The following is an 18,230-nucleotide window of genomic DNA, read 5'->3' as shown; positions in this document are numbered from 1 at the left end:
CCCTCCAGTGTCTAAACTCAGTTACTGGCACTCGGTTTTGTCTTGTCGCACTGCTCTGAGGTGCGCCAGTGGCTCTGGCGCCTCCGGCGTACACCACGCAGCCCACTACTGCGGAAGGAATGGGCCTGGCTCCAGGGACCTCGTGGAGTCCGGAAGGTGCCCGGTGGTGGCAGAGCTCCCCAACCAGGGCTAGAAGCCGTCGCAGAACACCCGTTTTGCGGGAGGACAGGGGGCGGAGGGAGGGAGTAACAGCCCTGAAAAGGTTGGAAGTCCAGGGACAGCCCTGGGCTCCGTGGGGCAAAGAATTGGAAGCCGCCGATCCTCCGCCTTTATTCATCGGGTAAATAAGGGTCGAGGGTACAGACGCACGGGTGTCTACTGCGGGGTGAAGGAGCTGCCGCAAGATGCCACCCGGCGCCGGCCTTTGTGGCTGCTGTCATGAATATTCACGATGCTTTGGGCCAATCAACGTCTGAACAGCTTAAAGCACACCAATCGGCTTACCGCATGCAGATAAGCATCGTAACGCGCGGCTTTTCCTAAAACGGGCGGGGACTGGACAGCGGCTAGAAACGGAACCCAGAGTCGAAGGAGCTTGGTTTCCGGAGGAGTGTGTCCGCGCAATTGAACGACTTTATGTCACTTCCTATCGGACCGGCGGAAGTTGCTTCCGAGCGCGTTGAGCTTTGGCGAAGTGGGTTCCGGTGGTGGCAGAGGTGCTTGTGTTTTTGTCGGTACAGGAGAGTCGCTATGGCGGCGGTGGATTCGGATGTCGAATCGCTGCCGCGTGGGGGGTTCCGCTGCTGCCTCTGCCACGTTACTACAGCCAACCGTAAGCGGTGGCTAGTGAGGGACCCGGGGGTGGTTGCGGGCTTTCGTCTTTTGATCCTGGCGAAAGTTAGGGTTATAGGTGGTCAGTCGTTCTTGTCAAGTTGATTGGTAGGGTCTCTCACCTCCGTTTTTCTCTGCAAGTCCGAGGGGATTTGGAGAGTCGGGAAAGTCCCACCACATTACACTCCTCAGTATATGAAATCTCCACAACGCAAGTTTAATTGTTTTATTACTTCTTTAACCATCATCTATTGGACATATGCTCTGTGCCTGGTATTCTGCTGATCTTTAGGTGGGGGAGGGGGGTTCAGAGATGAAGGAGCTCACCGTCTAGAGAATGAGAAAGTTTCAATGCTTTATAGATATGTTCGGAGAACTGTGGGACCACAGAGAATCAGTAACTAAATCAGAGAAGCCCTACAGAGGACCTACTCAAAGGAGGGGATGGATGAAATAGGTGTGGCATGAATGACTAGACCATAAGGTACCAGTGAGGAAGAGACAGAAGATGGGTTTGGAAAAATAGACAAGGTTCTTGTATGACAGACAAGGGGTTCACTGTAACTTCAAATTCCACTTTTTTTTTTTTTTTTTGAGACAAGGTCTTGCTCTGTCACCCAGGCTGCAGTGCGGTGGTGTGATCTTGGCTCACTGCAGCCTCAACCTCCCGGGCTCAAACCATACCCCTGGCTAGCCTCCCAAGTAGTTGAGTCTACAGGTGTGCACCACCATACTTGGCTAATTTCTTTTTTTCTTTTTCTTTTTTTTTTTTTTTGAGACAGAGTCTCACTCTGTCACCCAGGCTGGATTGCAGTGGCACGATCTTGGCTCACTGCAAGCTCCACCTCCTGGGTTCACCCCATTCTCCTGCCTCAGCCTCCCATGTAGCCGGGACTACAGGCACCCGCCACCACGCCTGGCTAATTTTTTGTATTTTTTAGTAGAGACGAGGTTTCACCATGTTAGTCAGGATGGTCTCGATCTCCTGACCTCGTGACCCGCCCGCCTCGGCCTCCCAAAGTGCCGGGATTACAGGCCTGAGCCACCGCGCCCGGCCTACTTGGCAAATTTTTTAGTTTTTTGTAGAGATGGGTTTTCACCATGTTGCCTAGGCTGGTCTCCAATTCCTGGCCTCAAGCGATCTTCCCATCTTGGCCTCCCAAAGTGCTGGGATTACAGGCGTGAGCCAATGTGCCCAGCCCTACTTTTGAAGTCTGGAATCACAGTGTTCCCTAAACAGGGTTTACTTCCATTCTTCCTTTTCACTGTGAATGGCACTATCACTGTTCATCCAGTAAGCCAAGCCAGAAACCTAGGAGTCTTCTTTGGCCCCACATTTACTTTGGTGACATCAAGCAGCTAACTCAATAAAATAATAGCAACGGCTAGTTTTTCAACATTTATCGTGTACCAGACTCTCTCTGCCAAGTGATATATCTGAATAATACCTGTGTGTGAGGTGCTAGGTACTGTTATTTCCATTTTATATCTGAGGAAGTTGATGCACAGTGAGGCTTCATAACTTGACCAAGGTCTCACACAGCTTGACAGAGCTGGGATTTGAACTTGGGCAATGTAATTTCAGATCCTGCCTTTGACATCACTATATTATACCATGTCCAAAGATGATCCACAAAGTATTCCAGGATCCAAATTTTTTTAGTTCTTGTGTAGATGACCTGGATAAGTTACCTGTTAATTTGTTTCCAACTCTACCTAGCACAAATAGGTGGTTTAAGAAATACTTTACTATCACACTGTTCTTTAAGTAAAAATAAACAAAATACTTGTAGTGTAGCCAGTTCTCCTGGGAACCCTCGTCTCTACTAAAAATACAAAAATTAGCCGGGTGTGGTGACACGCGCCTGTAGTCCCACCTACTCATGAGGCTGAGGCAGGAGAATTTCTTGAACCTGGGAGGCAGACGTTGCAGTGAGTGGAGACTGCGCCACTGAACTCCAGCGGGGGCGACAGTGAGACTCTGTTTAAAAAAAATAAATTAAAAAAAAAAGAATGTACTATTTAGACAAATGTATAAGAGAGGAAGGTGAAAGGAGCCAGGACTTTGTTTATTCAAAGGTCACAGTTTCTGTGGCTTGGAAGGATCAGTAAGATTTAGGTATGCAGAGAGCAAAGGCAGACACGTCGAAGAGTGCTTTGCATGTTTTTGTCTCACACTTGTCTTTGCAGGACCCAGCCTTGATGCCCACTTGGGAGGCAGAAAGCACCGGCACCTGGTAGAACTACGAGCTGCGAGAAAGGCCCAGGGACTTCGAAGTGTGTTTGTCAGTGGCTTTCCCAGGGATGTGGATTCTGCTCAGCTCTCTGAGTACTTCCTAGCATTTGGACCTGTGGCCAGTGTTGTCATGGACAAGGACAAGGTAAAGTGAATGGCTCTCGGGTTAAAGAATGAATCAGTGCTGGGCGCGATGGCTCACGCCTGTAATCCCATCACTTTGGGAGGCTGAGGCAGGCGGATTACCTGAGGTTAGGAGTTTGAGACCAGCCTGGCCAACATGGTGAAACCCCATCTCTACTAAAAATAAAAAATTAGCTGGGCGTGATGGCGCATGCCTGTAGTCCCAGCTACTTGGGATGCTGAGGCAGGAGAATCGCTTGAACCCGGGAGGTGAAGGTTGCAGCGAGCTGAGATCGTGCCACTGTGCTCCAGCCTGGATTACAGAGCGAGACTCCGTCTTAAGAAAAAAAAGAATGAATCAGATGTGCTGTGTACCAAAGAGACAAGAGAGAGAAACCAACAGCCTCTTTGAGCTGGTTCCTAATGTGGCTTATTCTTGATGGACATCACAGTACTTGGGCTAGACCAGCTTTGGGAGCTTCTCACACCTCCCCCACCCCTTGAATTTTTATTTTTATTATTATATTTTTGAGTGCAGTGGCACAATCTCAGCTCACTGTGACGTCTACCTCCTGGGTTCCAGCAATTCTCACACCTTAGCCACCCAAGCAACTGAGATTACGGGCGCGTGCCCCCATGCCCAGCTAATTTTTGTATTTTTAGTAGAGACAGGGTTTCACCATGTTGGCCAGGCTGGTCTCGAACTCCTGACCTCAGGTGATCCGTGCACCTCAACCTCCCCAAATGCTGGGATTACGGGCGTGAGCCACTGCTCCCAGTCCCACCCTTTGGATTTTATCACTTCACCAGAGTTAGTCACTGGGGGATTTTTTTGTGTGTGTCATCTATTGATTCAGTGAATTCTTTGCCAAATATTTATTCACAGCTAACTTTGTACTAGGCACTATGCTTAGGGCTGCATTCTGAGTAGTGAATGAGATAGATATGGTCCCTGCTCTCACAGAGCCTATAGTCTAGAGGAGAAAGTAAACAATTAAGTAATTATAGTGAAAGTTGGTGCTTAAAGACAACATACCATTGGATCAACTCCACAAGAACCTGGTTGATAAACCAGTTAGCAGTTTATTAACTTACACTGAGGGTACTAAGGTTGTTTGGTTAGAACACCCTGTCCTTTGGAGAGTGTTAGATAAACAAGCTTGTGCTTTTTGTGTTGCTTCCCTGTAGGTTTTGGTCCCTTGAAAAAAGTTCACTGTTGAGGTGCTGTGTTCCTTGGTCATACTGTGGTTCTGAGGCTGTACTCTTGTTATGTAGGCATGGCTTAGGTGATCCAAAATATCCCTTTGCAGCCCAGGTTATCTTTTAGAATGGGATGGAGCCTGTGTTTGTTAGGGATTGCATTCAGCAACCAAACTACAAATGGCTTAAACAATAGGAATTTAGATTTTCTCATGTAACAAGAAGTCCAGACCTGGACAGTTCAGGGCTTTGCTGTTTTCCTGCTCTGCCATTATTCGTATGTGGCTCTTCATAGTTACGATACTGCTGCCCCATATCTTCAGAAAAGAAGAAGGGGCAGGTTGTAGGGCAGAGTATAAAAGGTTAGTGTCGGCCAGGTCCAGTGGCTCACGCCTGTAATCCCAGCACTTGGGTAGGCTGGGGCGGGTGGATCATGTGAGGTCGGGAGTTCGAGATCAGCCTGACCAACATGGAGAAACCCCGTCTCTACTAAAAATACAAAATTAGCGGGGCGTGGTGGCACATGCCTGTAATCCCAGCTACTCGGGAGGCTGAGGCAGGAGAATCGCTTGAACCCGGGAGGCGGAGGCTGCCTTGAGCCGACATCGGGCCATTGCATTCCAGCCTGGGCAACAAGAGCGAAACTCCATCTCATAAAAAAAGGTTAGTGTCAGCTGAGTTTGAGTCCCCTCCTCTTTTTTTCCTTTTATTCTGAGAAAAATGCCTTTTCTTTTTCCTTTTTTTTTTTTTTTTTTTTTGAGAGGGAGTTTTTTTGTGGTAGAATTCTGGCCACTGAGATATAAGTAGAAGTTTACTGAGGAGGCCTTTAGAAAAAGTATTTCTCTCGACTGGGCACAGTGGCTTACACCTGTAATCCCAGCACTTTGGGAGACTGAGGTGGGAGGATCACCTAAGGTCAGGAGTTCGAGACCAGCCTGGCCAACATGGCGAAACCCCATCTCTACTAAAAATACAAAAATTAGCTGGGTGTGGTGGCAGGCGCCTGTAATCCCAGCAAGCGATTCTCCCGCCTCAGCCTCCGGAGTAGCTGGGACTGCAGGCGCGTGCCACCACACCCGGCTAATTTTTGTATTTTTAGTAGAGACCAGGTTTCACCATGTTCGCCAGGCTGGTCTCGAACTTCTGACCTCAGGTGATCCGCCTACCTCGGCCTCTCAATGTGCTGGGATTACAGGTGTGAACTACTGTGCCTGGCCTAATTTTTTGTATTTTTAGTAGAGACAGGATTTCTCCATGTTGGCCATGCTGGTCTTGAACTCCTGGCCTCAAGTGATCCGCCCACCTCAGCCACGCAAACTGCTGGGATTACAGGCATAAGCCACTGTGCTCCGCCTAATGATTAACATTTTTATTGAGGAACTACTATGCATCAATTGTGTGCTAAGCACATTATGTACACTTGCATCTAATCTCCACAACATTCCCTTAAGGGAAATGGTCAGTAGGCAGTTGGAGATTTGGGAGTTTAAGACACTGCTTGTGAGGCAGTTACAAGTTACTTAACCTCTTTGAGTTTCAGTTTCTTAATTTGTAAAATGGAAATAATAATACATACTTCGTAGGTGTCTTATGAGCCTCAGACATCGTTTGTGTGAACTGCTTAGTTTATAATAAGCCCTCAACAAATAGTAACTCTAGCTATGGATGGTGGTGTTGAGAGGACAAAAATGGCAAGGACACAGGCTCCTTATTTTTATTTATTTATTTATTTGAGAAGGAGTTTTGCCCTTGTTGCCCAGGCTGGAATGCAGTGGCGCGAACTTGGCTTGGGGCGATCTCAGCTCACCGCAACCTCTGGCTCCCGGGTTCAAGTGATTCTCCTGCCTCAGCCTCCCGAGTAGCTGGGATTACAGGCATGCGCCACCGCGCCTGGCTAATTTTGTATTTTTAGTAGAGATGGGGTTTCTCCATGTTGCTGGTCTGGAATTCCCGACCTCAGGTGATCCGCCTGCCTCGGCCTCCCAAAGTGCTGGGATTACAGGCGTGAGCCACCGTGCCCGGCCTGTTTATTTATTTTTGAGGTGGAGTCTCATTCTGTCTCCCAGGCTGGAGTGCAGTGGCGCGATCTTGGCTCACTGCAACCTCTGCCTCCTGAGTAGCTGGGTTTACAGGCGCCTGCCACCATGCCCGGCTAATTTTTGTATTTTTAGTAGAGATGGGTTTCACCATGTTGGCCAGGCTGGTCTGGAACTCCTGGCGTCACATGATCTGCCCGCCTTAGCCTCCCAGGGTGCTGGGATTACATGCATGAGCTACCACGCCCAGCTGACACAGTCTTCTGAATCTGCCAGTCCTGCCCTCCCTGATGCCTTCTGTGAGGTTTTGGAGAAAAATAGGAGCACAGACAGGCCCAGTGAAAGAGACTCTTAATTTCCATCTGGGGCTTTGGTTACAAACTTGGTGGTGTACTGCAGTCTGGTAAACTGTGGTTTATTAGAGTCAGAAGACTGGCCTGGGCAGGTCCAAGTAGCTACCTTTGTCCTTGGCCTCACTTCAGTTCTTTGCTGTGTTTGGCATAGGGGTAGAAGTAAGTCTGCGCATGGTGGTGCGCCCCTATCATCCCAGCTACTGAGGAGGCTGAGGCGGGAGGTTCGCTTGAGCCCAGGAATTCAAAGCTACAGTGAGCTATAATCACATCACTGCACTCCAGTCTTGGTGACAGAGCAAAATCCTGTCTTTAAAAAAAGAAGGGTGTGGCCGGGCCAGGTGGCTCACACCTGTAATCCCAGCACTTTGGGAGGCTGAGGTGGGTAGATCACCTGAGGTCAGGAGTTTGAGACCAGCCTGGCCAACATGGTGAAACTGTCTCTACTAAAAATACAAAAAAATTAGCTGGGCGTAGTGGCAGATTCCTGTAATCCCAGCTACTCGGGAGACTGAGGCAGGAGAATTGCTTGAACCCGAGAGGCGGAGGTTGGAGTGAGCCGAGATCGTGCCACTGCACTCAGCCTGGGCAACAGAGCGAGACTCCTTCTCAAAAAAAAAAAGTAAAATAAAATAAATAGTATACAATTCATTGGTTGGTTATTTACTATTGGGTAAAAAAATAAATAAACAAAAAGTATACAATTGGCTGGGCATGGTGGCTCATGGCCTGTAATCCCAGCACTTTGGGAGGCCGAGGCAGGTGGATCACCTAAGGTTAGGAGTTGGAGACCAGCCTGGCCAACATGGTGAAACCCCATCTCTACTAAAAATACAAAAAATTACCTGGGTGTGGTGGTGGGCACCTATAATCCTAGCTACTCGGGAGGCAGAAAGCAGGAGAATCACTTGAACCTGGGAGGCAGAGGTTGCTGTGAGCCAAGATCGTGCCACTGCACTCCAGCCTGGGTGACAGAGCGAAACTCCATCTCAAAAAAAAAAAAAAAAAAGTATACAATTTAGGGGTGGGTGTGGTGGCTGATACCTGTAATCCCAGCCCTCTGGGAGGCCGAGGTGGGAGGATCACTTGAGATCAGGAGTTTGAGACCAGCCTGGCTAACGTGGTGAAACCACATCTCTATTAAAAATACAAAAATTAGCCAGGTGTAGTGGTGCGTGTCTTTGATTCCAGCTACTAGGGAGGCTGAGGTAGGATAATTGCTTGAACCCCGGGAGGCAGAGGTAATAATGAGCCGAGAGTGTGCCACTGTACTCAAGTCTGAGTGACAGAGACACTCTGTCTCAAAAAAAAAAAAAAAAAAAAAAAAAAATTCACTGAGTGTTAGTATATTCACAGGGTTCTTCAACCCTCATGACTGATTCCAGAATGTTTTCACCACTCCAAAAAGAAACGCCTTATCCTTTCTTGGTTACTTCCCATTTGTGATTTAGGCCTGTGTACTGGTGAAGCCATCCTCCTGGTTGAGTTAATTGTTATGTATGGTGTGAGGTAAAGGTTCAACATCATTGTTTTGCATGTGGCTATCCAGTTGTCCCAGCACAATTTGTTGACAAGACTGTTCTTTCCCCATTGAATCTTCTTGACACCGTTGTTCAAAATCAGTTGACCAAAGATGTGTGAGTTTCTTTCAGGGTCTCAATTCCATTCCCTTCATCTGAATGTCTATCTTTATGCTAGCACCACTCTGTCTTGGTGCTACCTTACTGTAGCAGGAATCTTTTTATAAACAAGATGAGGGTCCAGCTTTACCATTGGAGGATATAAAAGAATATGGACTTTTTTCCCTAAAGCAGTCCTGTTTTTCCTCTTCTTTTTTTTTCCTTTTGAGACGGAGATTCGCTCTTGTTGTCCAGACTGGACAGACTGGAGTACAATGCACAATCTCGGCTCACAGTAACCTCCGCCTCCCGGGTTCAAGCAATTGCCTCCTGAGTAGCTGGGATTACAGGCATGTACCACCATATCTGGCTAATTTTGTATTTTTAGTGGAGATGGGGTTTTGCCATGTTGGTCAGGCTGGTTTTGAACTCCTGACCTCAAGTGATCCACCCGCCTAGGCCTCCCAAAGTGTTGAGATTAGGCGTGAGCTACTGCGCCCGGCGTTTTTCCTCTTCTTGCTAATATTTTACCTTTAAAAAAATATGGCCAGTGAATATCATTGAACTCACCAACTTACAACAATATAGTTGTTATATTGCTGTTATTCCTAGATAGTGAGTTCTTGAAGACAGGGTTTATGAGTTTGTATTTATGCCTCGCACAGTGTTTATTACATGAATTGATTTTTTTTTTTTTTTTTTTTTTTGGAGACAGAGTCTCCCACTGTCGCCCAGGCTGGAGTGCAGTGGCGCCATCTCAGCTCACTGCAAGCTCCGCCTCCTGGGTTCATGCCATTCTCCTGCCTTAGCGTCCCTAGTAGCTGGGACTACAGGCGCCCACCACCACGCCTGGCTAATTTTTTGTATTTTTAGTAGAGACGGGGTTTCACCATGTTAGCCAGGATGGTCTCTATCTCCTGACCTCATGATCCACCCACCTCGGCCTCCTAAAGTGCTGGGATTACAGGCGTGAGCCACTGCACCCAGCTGCATGAATTGATTTTTTAAAAGATTTTTAAAGTGGACTCATTCTGTTACATGGATCCTTAATAAATGTTTAAAAAAATTCTAATTGTATCAGGAAAAGTTATAGGGTGGGTCATAGTGTAATCACATCATTGGGAAGAGTAGGGGACAAATAATGTAGATAAAATGAGGTTTTTAGAGGCAGACTGGGGTGAGAGTAAAATGTGTGGAATAGGAGTGAGGGAAAGAATTGTTTTTCTACTTTTTTTTGAGACAGGGTCTCGCTGTCTCTCAGGCTGGTGTGTAGTGGTGCAATCACAATCACAGCTCACTGCAGCCTCAACATCCTGGGCCCAAGTGATGCTCTTACCATAGCCTCCCAAGTAATTGGAACTACAGGTGTGTGCTGCCATGCCTGGCTAATTTTCTTTTTCTTTTCTTTTTTTTTTTTTTTTTGAGACAGGGTGTGGTTGTGTCACCCAGACTGGAGTGCAGTGGTGTGATCTCGGCTCATTGCAATCTCAGCCCCCGGGCTCAAGCAATCCTCCCATCTCTTCCTCTCCAGTAGCTGGGATTACCTGGCTAATTTAAAAAAATTGTACTGGCCAGGTGCAGTGGCTCACACCTGTAATCCCAGCACTTTAGGAGGCCGAGTTTAGGAGTTTAGGAATTAGAGACCAGCCTGGCCAACATGGTGAAACCCCATTTTTACTGAAAATACAAAAATTAGCTGGGCATGGTGGCATGTGCCTGTAATCCCAGCTACTAGGGAGGCTGAGGCAGGAGAATCGCTGGAACCTGGGAGGCAGAGGTTGCAGTGAGCCGAGATCACCCCGCTGCACTCCAGCCTGGGTGACAGAGTAAGACTCCATCTCAAAAAAAAAAAAATTGTTTGTAGAGATGGGATCTCACTATGTTGCCCTGGTTGGTCTCCAACTCCTGGGCTCAAGCAGTTCTCCTGCCTCAGCCTCCCAAAGTGCTGGGATTACAGGCATGAGTCACTGCACCTGGCTGAAAATTGCTTTTCTAGATATGTCCCCTGTTATTATGAAAACAGCAAGCAAATATTCTCAATTTATGGGATAGTCTCCATTTCAAATATTCTCATCCACTGTAGATCACGTGCTTAGATTCTTGGTTCCAAAATCATCATCTCTGCCCCTGTTGTTTACCAGGGAGTGTTTGCCATTGTGGAGATGGGGGACGTGGGTGCTCGAGAGGCTGTCTTGTCACAGTCCCAGCACAGCCTGGGAGGACATCGCCTGCGTGTCCGCCCACGGGAGCAGAAGGAGTTCCAGAGCCCGGCCTCCAAATCCCCCAAAGGAGCGGCCCCCGACAGTCACCAGCTGGCCAAAGCGCTAGCTGAGGCTGCAGACGTGGGGGCACAAATGATAAAGCTTGTGGGGCTGAGGGAGTTGTCCGAGGCTGAGCGGCAGCTTCGCAGCCTAGTGGTGGCCCTGATGCAGGAGGTCTTCACAGAGTTCTTCCCTGGTAAGTTACCTCCCCTACTATGTCTGAGCCCTCCCTGGCCTTTGCTCTCCTGTGTCTGTATCCCCAGTCCTTCCTCCGCTAGAGGTGTTTGGTTGCTCTTCCATCTTTGTGCTCTGTTTTGTTCTTCCCCCTGCTCCTCCCTAACTTCTCTTGACCTTTCTTCTCTGCTCGGCACCCAGGCTGTGTGGTCCACCCTTTTGGCTCTTCCATAAATAGCTTCGATGTCCATGGCTGTGATCTTGACCTCTTCTTGGATCTGGGTGACTTGGAAGAGCCCCAGGTGAGTGAGTGTCCCAGGGAGGCAGCTGGGAAAAGTCCATGAGAATGGCCATGTGACTGTGGGCAAGTCCTTTAGCTCTCCATGTCTTAGTTCCTCATCTACAATGCAGATTATAGGACCTACCTGAAAGAGTTTATTGTAATTGGAGAGATGTGAATATGGATGAGTATTAGATAGGATGAAAATGAACTGACAGGGCCAGGCGCAGTGGCTCGCGCCTGTAATCCCAGCACTTTGGGAGGCTGAGGTGGGTGGATCACCTGAGGTCAGGAGTTCAAGACCAGCCTGGCCAACATATAGTGAAACCCCCATCTCTACTAAAAAAAAAATACAAAAATTAGCTGGGTGTGGTGGTGTACACCTGTAGTCCCAGCTACTTGGGAGGCCGAGGCAGGAGAATCACTTGAACCCGGGAGGCAGAGGTTGCAGTGAGCCGAGATTGTGCCACTGCACTCCAGCCTGGGTGACAGAGGGAGACTCCTCAAAAAAAAAAAAAAAAAAAAAAAGAATTGACATGGATACCTGGCAGTCATAACAAAAAAAAAAATTTCAAAATGGTGTGTGCAATATGATCTTATTTTGGAAAAAATATATTTAAAATTATACAATAAGGTCCTTTTAGTTTTGCTTATGTGTATTTTCTTTCTTTTTTTTTTTGAGAGACAGTCTAACTCTGTCACCCAAAATGGAGTACAGTGCTGTGATCTCGGCTCACTGCAACCTCCACCTCCTGGGTTCAAGTGATTCTCGTGCCTCAGCCTCCCAAGTAGCTCGGAATACAGGCACACGCCACCATGCCTGGCTAATTTTTTGTATTTTTAGTAGAGATGGGATTTCTTCATGTAGGCCAGACTGGTCTTGGACTCCTGGCCTCAAGTGATCCACCCACCTTGGCCTCCCAAAGTGCTGGGATTACAGGAATGAGCTACCATGCCCGGCCACTTACCTGTATTTTCTAACATCTAATGTACAGATTCTTTTTAGGAAGGGATTATTATTATTACTTAGAAATAGGGTCTCACTATGTTTCCCAGGCTGGTCTCGAACTCCTGGGCTCAAGGAATCCTCCTGCCTCATTCTCCCAAATTGTTGGGATTACAGGTATAAGCCCCCATGCCCAGCCTATTATTATTTTCAAAAAATAGACTTGGCCGGGCGCAGTGCTTCACGCCTGTGTAATGCCAGCACTTTGGGAGGCCAAGGCAGGTGGATCACCTGAGGTCAGGAGTTTGAGACCAGTCTGGCCAACATGGTGAAATGCTGTCTCTACTAAAAATACAAAAATCAGCCGGGTATGGTGGCACGCACCTGTAATCCCAGCTACTCAGGAGGCTGAGGCAGGAGAGACAGCTTGAACCCAGGAGGCGGAGGTTGCAGTGAGCCGAGATCGCGCCACTGCACTCCAGCCTGGATGACAGATTGAGACTCCATCTCAAAAAAAAAAAAAAAAAAAATAGACTTTATTTTTTAGAGCAGTGTTAGATTCACAGCAAAAGTGAGCAGAAAGTAGTTTCTATATGCCTGCTGCCCCCGCAACAGGAGTTTTAAAATGTTTTATCATTCTTTTTATCTTTCTCTACACACACACTCTCTATTTATATTTTCTGAATCATCTGAGAGAAGGTTGCATGTATCACATTCCTTTACCCCTCAATACTTCAATGTGTGTTATGCAAGAACAAAGGTATTCTAGTGTAAAGGTATTCTAGTGTATAACCACAGTACCATTATCAAGTTGAGGAAATGTTACACTGACACAGATGTAAACCTTTACAGACTTTACAGTCCATACTCTAATTTGGTCAGCTGTCCTGTCAATGGACTGTTACAGTTTCTCTTTAGTCTGTAATAGTTCCTCTGTTTTTGTCTTTCACGACAATGACATTTTTTGCAGAGGTAGACCTTTTATTTTATAGAATTAAAAGGTTATCTTTTAAAAAAAAAAGGGTTCCTGTGAAGATTAAATGAGTTAATATGTATAAAGACCTTAGAATAGAGCTGAATAAGCTGGAAGTAATATTATCTTGAGAGATCCCTGCTTAGGGAACAGCAGAAACATTTCACTCAGTTCATTTCTGTCCACAGCCAGTCCCAAAGGCTCCAGAATCTCCATCGCTGGACTCGGCCCTGGCTTCCCCACTGGACCCTCAAGCCCTGGCCTGCACCCCAGCTTCCCCTCCAGATTCACAACCTCCTGCTTCTCCCCAGGATTCTGAAGCCCTGGACTTTGAAACCCCTTCCTCCTCCCTGGCGCCCCAAACTCCGGACTCTGCCTTGGCCTCCGAGACCCTTGCTTCTCCCCAGTCTCTGCCTCCAGCTTCACCACTGCTAGAGGACAGGGAAGAGGGGGACCTGGGGAAGGCCCCGGAACTAGCAGAGACCCCAAAGGAGGAGAAAGCAGAGGGGGCAGCAATGCTGGAGCTGGTGGGATCCATTCTCCGGGGCTGTGTCCCTGGGGTGTATCGAGTCCAAACTGTGCCCTCTGCCCGGCGCCCTGTGGTCAAGTTCTGTCATCGGCCTTCAGGTCTCCACGGTGACGTCTCCCTCAGTAACCGGTACCTTTCTTTTTTTTGAGACGACATTTCACTCGTTGCCCAGGCTGGAGTACAATGGTGCCATCTTGGCTCTCCGCAACCTCTGCCTCCCAGGTTGAAGTGATTCTCCTGCCTCAGCCTCCCAAGTAGCTGGGATTACAGGCATGCGCCACCACGCCGGGCTAATTTTGTATTTTTAGTAGAGACGGGGTTTCTCCATGTTGGTCAGGCTGGTCTCGAACTCCCGACCTCAGGTGATCACCTGCCTCGGCCTCCCAAAGTGCTGGGACTACAGGCTTGAGGCACCGTACCTTTCTTTGGGGCAGGCCAGCTGAGAATTCTGGGATGGGCCAGGAGAGTCTGGCTTGGGAAACTCCTGCACCTGCCAAGTCTCAAGTTTGTCCTTGTTTGGGACCATCCCTCTTTCTGTCCCTTATCTCCTCCTGCCTGGCTTCCATTTCAGTGTTTGTAAAGTGTGTTCCTTAGAATACTACTTTTTTTTTTTTGTAAGACGGAGATTTACTCTTGTTGCCCAGGCTGGAGTGCAATGGCGCGATCTCAGCTCACTGGATCCTCCGCCTCCCAGGTTCAAGCAATTCTCCTGCCTCAGCCTCCCGAGTAGCTGGGATTACAGGCATGTGCCACCACACCCGGCTAATTTTGTATTTTTAGTAGAGATGGGATTTCGCTGTGTTGCCCAGGCTGATCTCGAACTCCTGACCTCAGGTGATCTGCCCGCCTCGGCCTCCCAAAGTGCTGGGATTACAGGCGTGAGGCACCGCGCCCTAGAATACTACTTTCAAGGGATGTAGAAAAGAGCTCTGCGTTGAATAAATTTGGGAAATTCAAAATTAGATGCAAAAAGGTTTCTCCATTTCCTCCCTTCGCCCCTTGCCCTCTCTCCTTTCCTTCCTTCCTCTCTCTTTTCCTGTCTTTGTTTCTTTGCATAGTAAAGGCTCTGGGCAGTCTTTTTTTTTTTTTTTTTTTTTCTGACATGGGATGTTGCTCTGTCACCCAGGCTGGAGTGCAGTGGTGTGACCATGGCTCATGAACAGTCTTATAATAATGTGCTGTGAATGTCCAGGATGGGCGTACAGGATGAAGTGTTTCCCGAACTCCTTTGTCCTTTCGCACACTGTCTCACAAGATCAGTGAGCAACATTTGGGGAAACTGTTCTGGCCTTATTCCAGCTGGCCCCAGTTATGCAAGTCTGGAATGAAAGCTGGGGGTGGTAGGTTCTGACATCCCCAAGCCCTAACACCCTTGTCCCTGCTTTGTCCCAGGCTGGCCCTGCATAACTCCCGTTTCCTGAGTCTCTGCTCTGAGCTGGATGGTCGAGTCCGGCCCCTCGTGTACACCCTCCGCTGCTGGGCTCAGGGTCGGGGGCTGTCAGGTGAGAATGGATCAGGACAGACTTGGGGCTGAGTTGGTCTCAGGACAAAGGTAGGGATTCAGAGAGAGAAGGGAGGTCAGAATGGGCACCGGGGTTGAGAAAACTGCCAGTGAGGGGATTAGAAGCACCTCTGATCTAACCGGAATTATTGCATATTTACCCAGGGAGTGGCCCCCTTCTCAGTAACTACGCCCTGACCTTGCTGGTGATCTATTTTCTTCAGACCAGGGACCCTCCTGTGTTGCCCACTGTGTCCCAGCTCACCCAGAAAGCAGGTACTCGGCCTAGCCTCCACCCTCTCCATCTTGTTAGTTTCCTCTCTCTCCTTCATCACACTTAGATACACAAAGCAGCTCTGTGAATGAGATCTCTCTACCCCCACCCTCAATCTCCTTGCTTCCAGACTGACTCTCACCTTATTTACTTTCACAGGAGAGGGGGAACAGGTGGAAGTCGATGGCTGGGACTGCAGTTTCCCCAGGGATGCCTCAAGACTGGAGCCCAGCACAAATGTGGAGCCCCTCAGTGAGTTTGGGGAGCCTGGTAGAGGGCTAGTAATGATGTTCATCAACAGTAGGTAACATATATCACACTAACTGTGTGCCAGGCATGGTTCTCACAGAAAGCAAGTGAGATACCTAATATTATTACTGCTATTTTACAGATGAAGAAACCATGTTTGGGAGCAATTAAGTGACTTGCCCAAGGTTACACTGGCTAGCAAGGAGCAGCAGCATCTGGGCAAGGACATCATGTGGGGGCAGGGAGAGAGGTTTGACCTCTTGTTTATAGGGATCAGAGAAGCCTAGCTTCCTGGGACTCTGCTGAGCCCCTTGGAAGGGAAAAAGTCCTGCTAAGGAAATGGCTCTGGTGCAGGACCTGTATCAGTTCTGGCCTCTAAGTGACCCCCCTTTCCCCACTCTTCCTCCTCCTCCAGGTTCCCTGCTAGCCCAGTTCTTCTCCTGTGTATCTTGTTGGGATCTTCGTGGCTCCCTGCTGTCCCTGCGGGAGGGTCAGGCACTGCCTGTGGCAGGGGGCCTGCCTTCTAATCTCTGGGAGGGTCTGCGCCTTGGCCCCCTGAATCTCCAGGACCCTTTTGACCTGAGTCACAATGTCGCAGCCAATGTGACCAGCCGGGTGGCTGGGCGCCTACAGAACTGCTGCCGAGCAGCAGCCAATTACTGCCGAAGCCTCCAGTACCAGCGCCGTTCCTCCCGGGGTCGGGACTGGGGGCTGCTCCCTCTTCTGCAGCCCAGCTCCCCCAGCTCCCTGCTCTCTGCTACGCCGATCCCTTTACCCCTTGCACCCTTCACCCAGCTCACTGCTGCCCTGGTGCAGGTATTCAGGGAAGCACTGGGGTGCCATATAGAACAGGGAACCAAGAGAACGCGGTCAGAAGGAGGTGGAACTGGGGAGTCCTCTCAGGGAGGGACAAGCAAAAGACTCAAAGTAGATGGACAGAAAAACTGCTGTGAGGAGGGGAAAGAGGAGCAGCAGGGATGTGCAGGGGACGGTGGGGAAGACAGGGTAGAAGAGATGGTTATAGAGGTTGGAGAGATGGTGCAGGACTGGGCCATGCAGAGCCCTGGGCAGCCAGGGGACCTGCCCCTGACCACTGGAAAGCATGGAGCCCCTGGAGAAGAGGGGCAGCCCAGCCACGCAGCCCTGGTAGAGCGGGGGCCCAAGGGACATGAGGCAGCCCAAGAATGGTCTCAGGGTGAGGCAGGGAAGGGGGCATCCCTGCCCTCCTCAGCGAGCTGGCGCTGTGCCTTGTGGCACCGAGTGTGGCAAGGGCGGCGGCGAGCCCGTAGACGCTTGCAGCAGCAAACCAAGGAAGGAGCTGGAGGTGGCGCTGGCACAAGAGCAGGGTGGCTGGCGACTGAGGCTCAGGTCACCCAGGAACTGAAAGGACTGAGTGGTGGCGAAGAGAGGCCAGAAACTGAGCCCCTGCTGAGCTTTGTGGCGTCTGTCTCCCCGGCTGACCGAATGCTCACTGTGACCCCGCTCCAGGATCCCCAAGGCCTGTTCCCTGATCTCCATCATTTCTTACAGGTTTTCCTCCCTCAAGCAATTCGACATCTCAAGTGAAGACATGGCCCCTGAAGGGCAATAAAGCTGCTAGTTTATTAATACAGTCTCCCGTTTCCTTTCATTTCCATCTGGTCATAATCCTCCTTCCCCTCCCCCAGAACTTCCTGCAGCTGCTCCTGTCTGACCCCGAACATGGGTCTCTCCCTGTTGCTCTCCACCCCACCAGCTTCTCCTTCCTACAGTTCGCACAGCTCGAGGGGAGTGCGGGGGCAGCACCGCGCGTGGCACCTGGCACCCGCGCAGAGTTCCTGAATGGCAGAGCGGTGGGTGGCTCCAGCAGTACTGAGAAGAGCCAGGTTTGCCTCCACATTCTTCCTGTCGCCTCAGATTTATGCGCACAAGGACGGAGATTTGCGTTCAGGGTTCTTCATTCTCTCCTTTAAACGAGGAGAGTTCATCCCGTTCTTAAACTGGGTAAGAGATTTCAAACCTGAACATCGGTCAAAAGCCATGAACATCAGAAGCGACGATGTCAGGTCTTCCAGCGTCAGCCCCTCCAGGGGCCGAGTCCGGAGGAGGTGGGAGGGACAGGGCGCGTTCTCCCTCATGTCCCTGCCCTGCTTCGGGCCGGAGGGCCGGTGCCCTGCTCGCAGTAACAGCACCCTGGAGCTGTCAGGGGTTGGATGTGAGCAAACCTCACTTTGGCAGGCGGGTTCAGACCGGGGCCCCTGTTAGACGCTCATCCCTTTCTGGAGGAAAAGCAGAGCAGGAACTAAAGGGATTTAGCACACACACTGCCACCTCCGCGCAGCAGCTGTTCCTCGCTCCCACGAGTTTCATAGAATCATGTGAGGGGCTTGGCAAAATCTACCATCAAGTCACTTGTCCCTGGGCGGGCCAGAGAGGGACGCCCCCAGTAGCACTGGCCGCGCCGGGCCAACAACCGCGCCACGTAGCCAAGAACTCGCGGCTTTTCCAGCGGGTTCTCACAACTTCCCCGCCCTCCACGCTGTCTACCTCCACGTCTAGACTCCGATTGGCCCGCTGCACCTGAGGGGCGGGCCAGTCAAGAGCTCCAATGCGCAGGCCCGAGCTGTTTCCGCGCTGGCCAGCAGGCCCCACCCACCCAGTTCTTTTTC

The 18,230-nt window shown here is 49.7% G+C and overlaps 1 protein-coding gene across 5 annotated transcripts; it reads left to right on the top strand.

Moving 5' to 3' along the window:
- The first annotated feature begins 373 nt into the window (after window positions 1-373).
- On the top strand, window positions 374-18,180 carry TUT1 (terminal uridylyl transferase 1, U6 snRNA-specific). 5 transcript variants are annotated; one of them, XM_009460449.4, is made up of 9 exons: window positions 374-716; window positions 3,022-3,212; window positions 10,537-10,852; window positions 11,032-11,132; window positions 13,218-13,687; window positions 14,951-15,060; window positions 15,225-15,335; window positions 15,493-15,585; window positions 15,998-17,190. In XM_009460449.4, the coding sequence occupies exons 2-9, from the start codon at window positions 3,198-3,200 to the stop codon at window positions 17,146-17,148; spliced, it is 2,367 nt and encodes a 788-aa protein (XP_009458724.1). In that variant the 5' UTR covers window positions 374-716; window positions 3,022-3,197; the 3' UTR covers window positions 17,149-17,190.
- Window positions 18,181-18,230: the final 50 nt, after the last annotated feature.

Source organism: Pan troglodytes, chromosome 9 (genome assembly GCF_028858775.2).
Source record: "Pan troglodytes isolate AG18354 chromosome 9, NHGRI_mPanTro3-v2.0_pri, whole genome shotgun sequence".
NCBI lineage: Eukaryota > Metazoa > Chordata > Mammalia > Primates > Hominidae > Pan > Pan troglodytes.
This window is presented reverse-complemented; position numbering and strand designations above follow the sequence as displayed.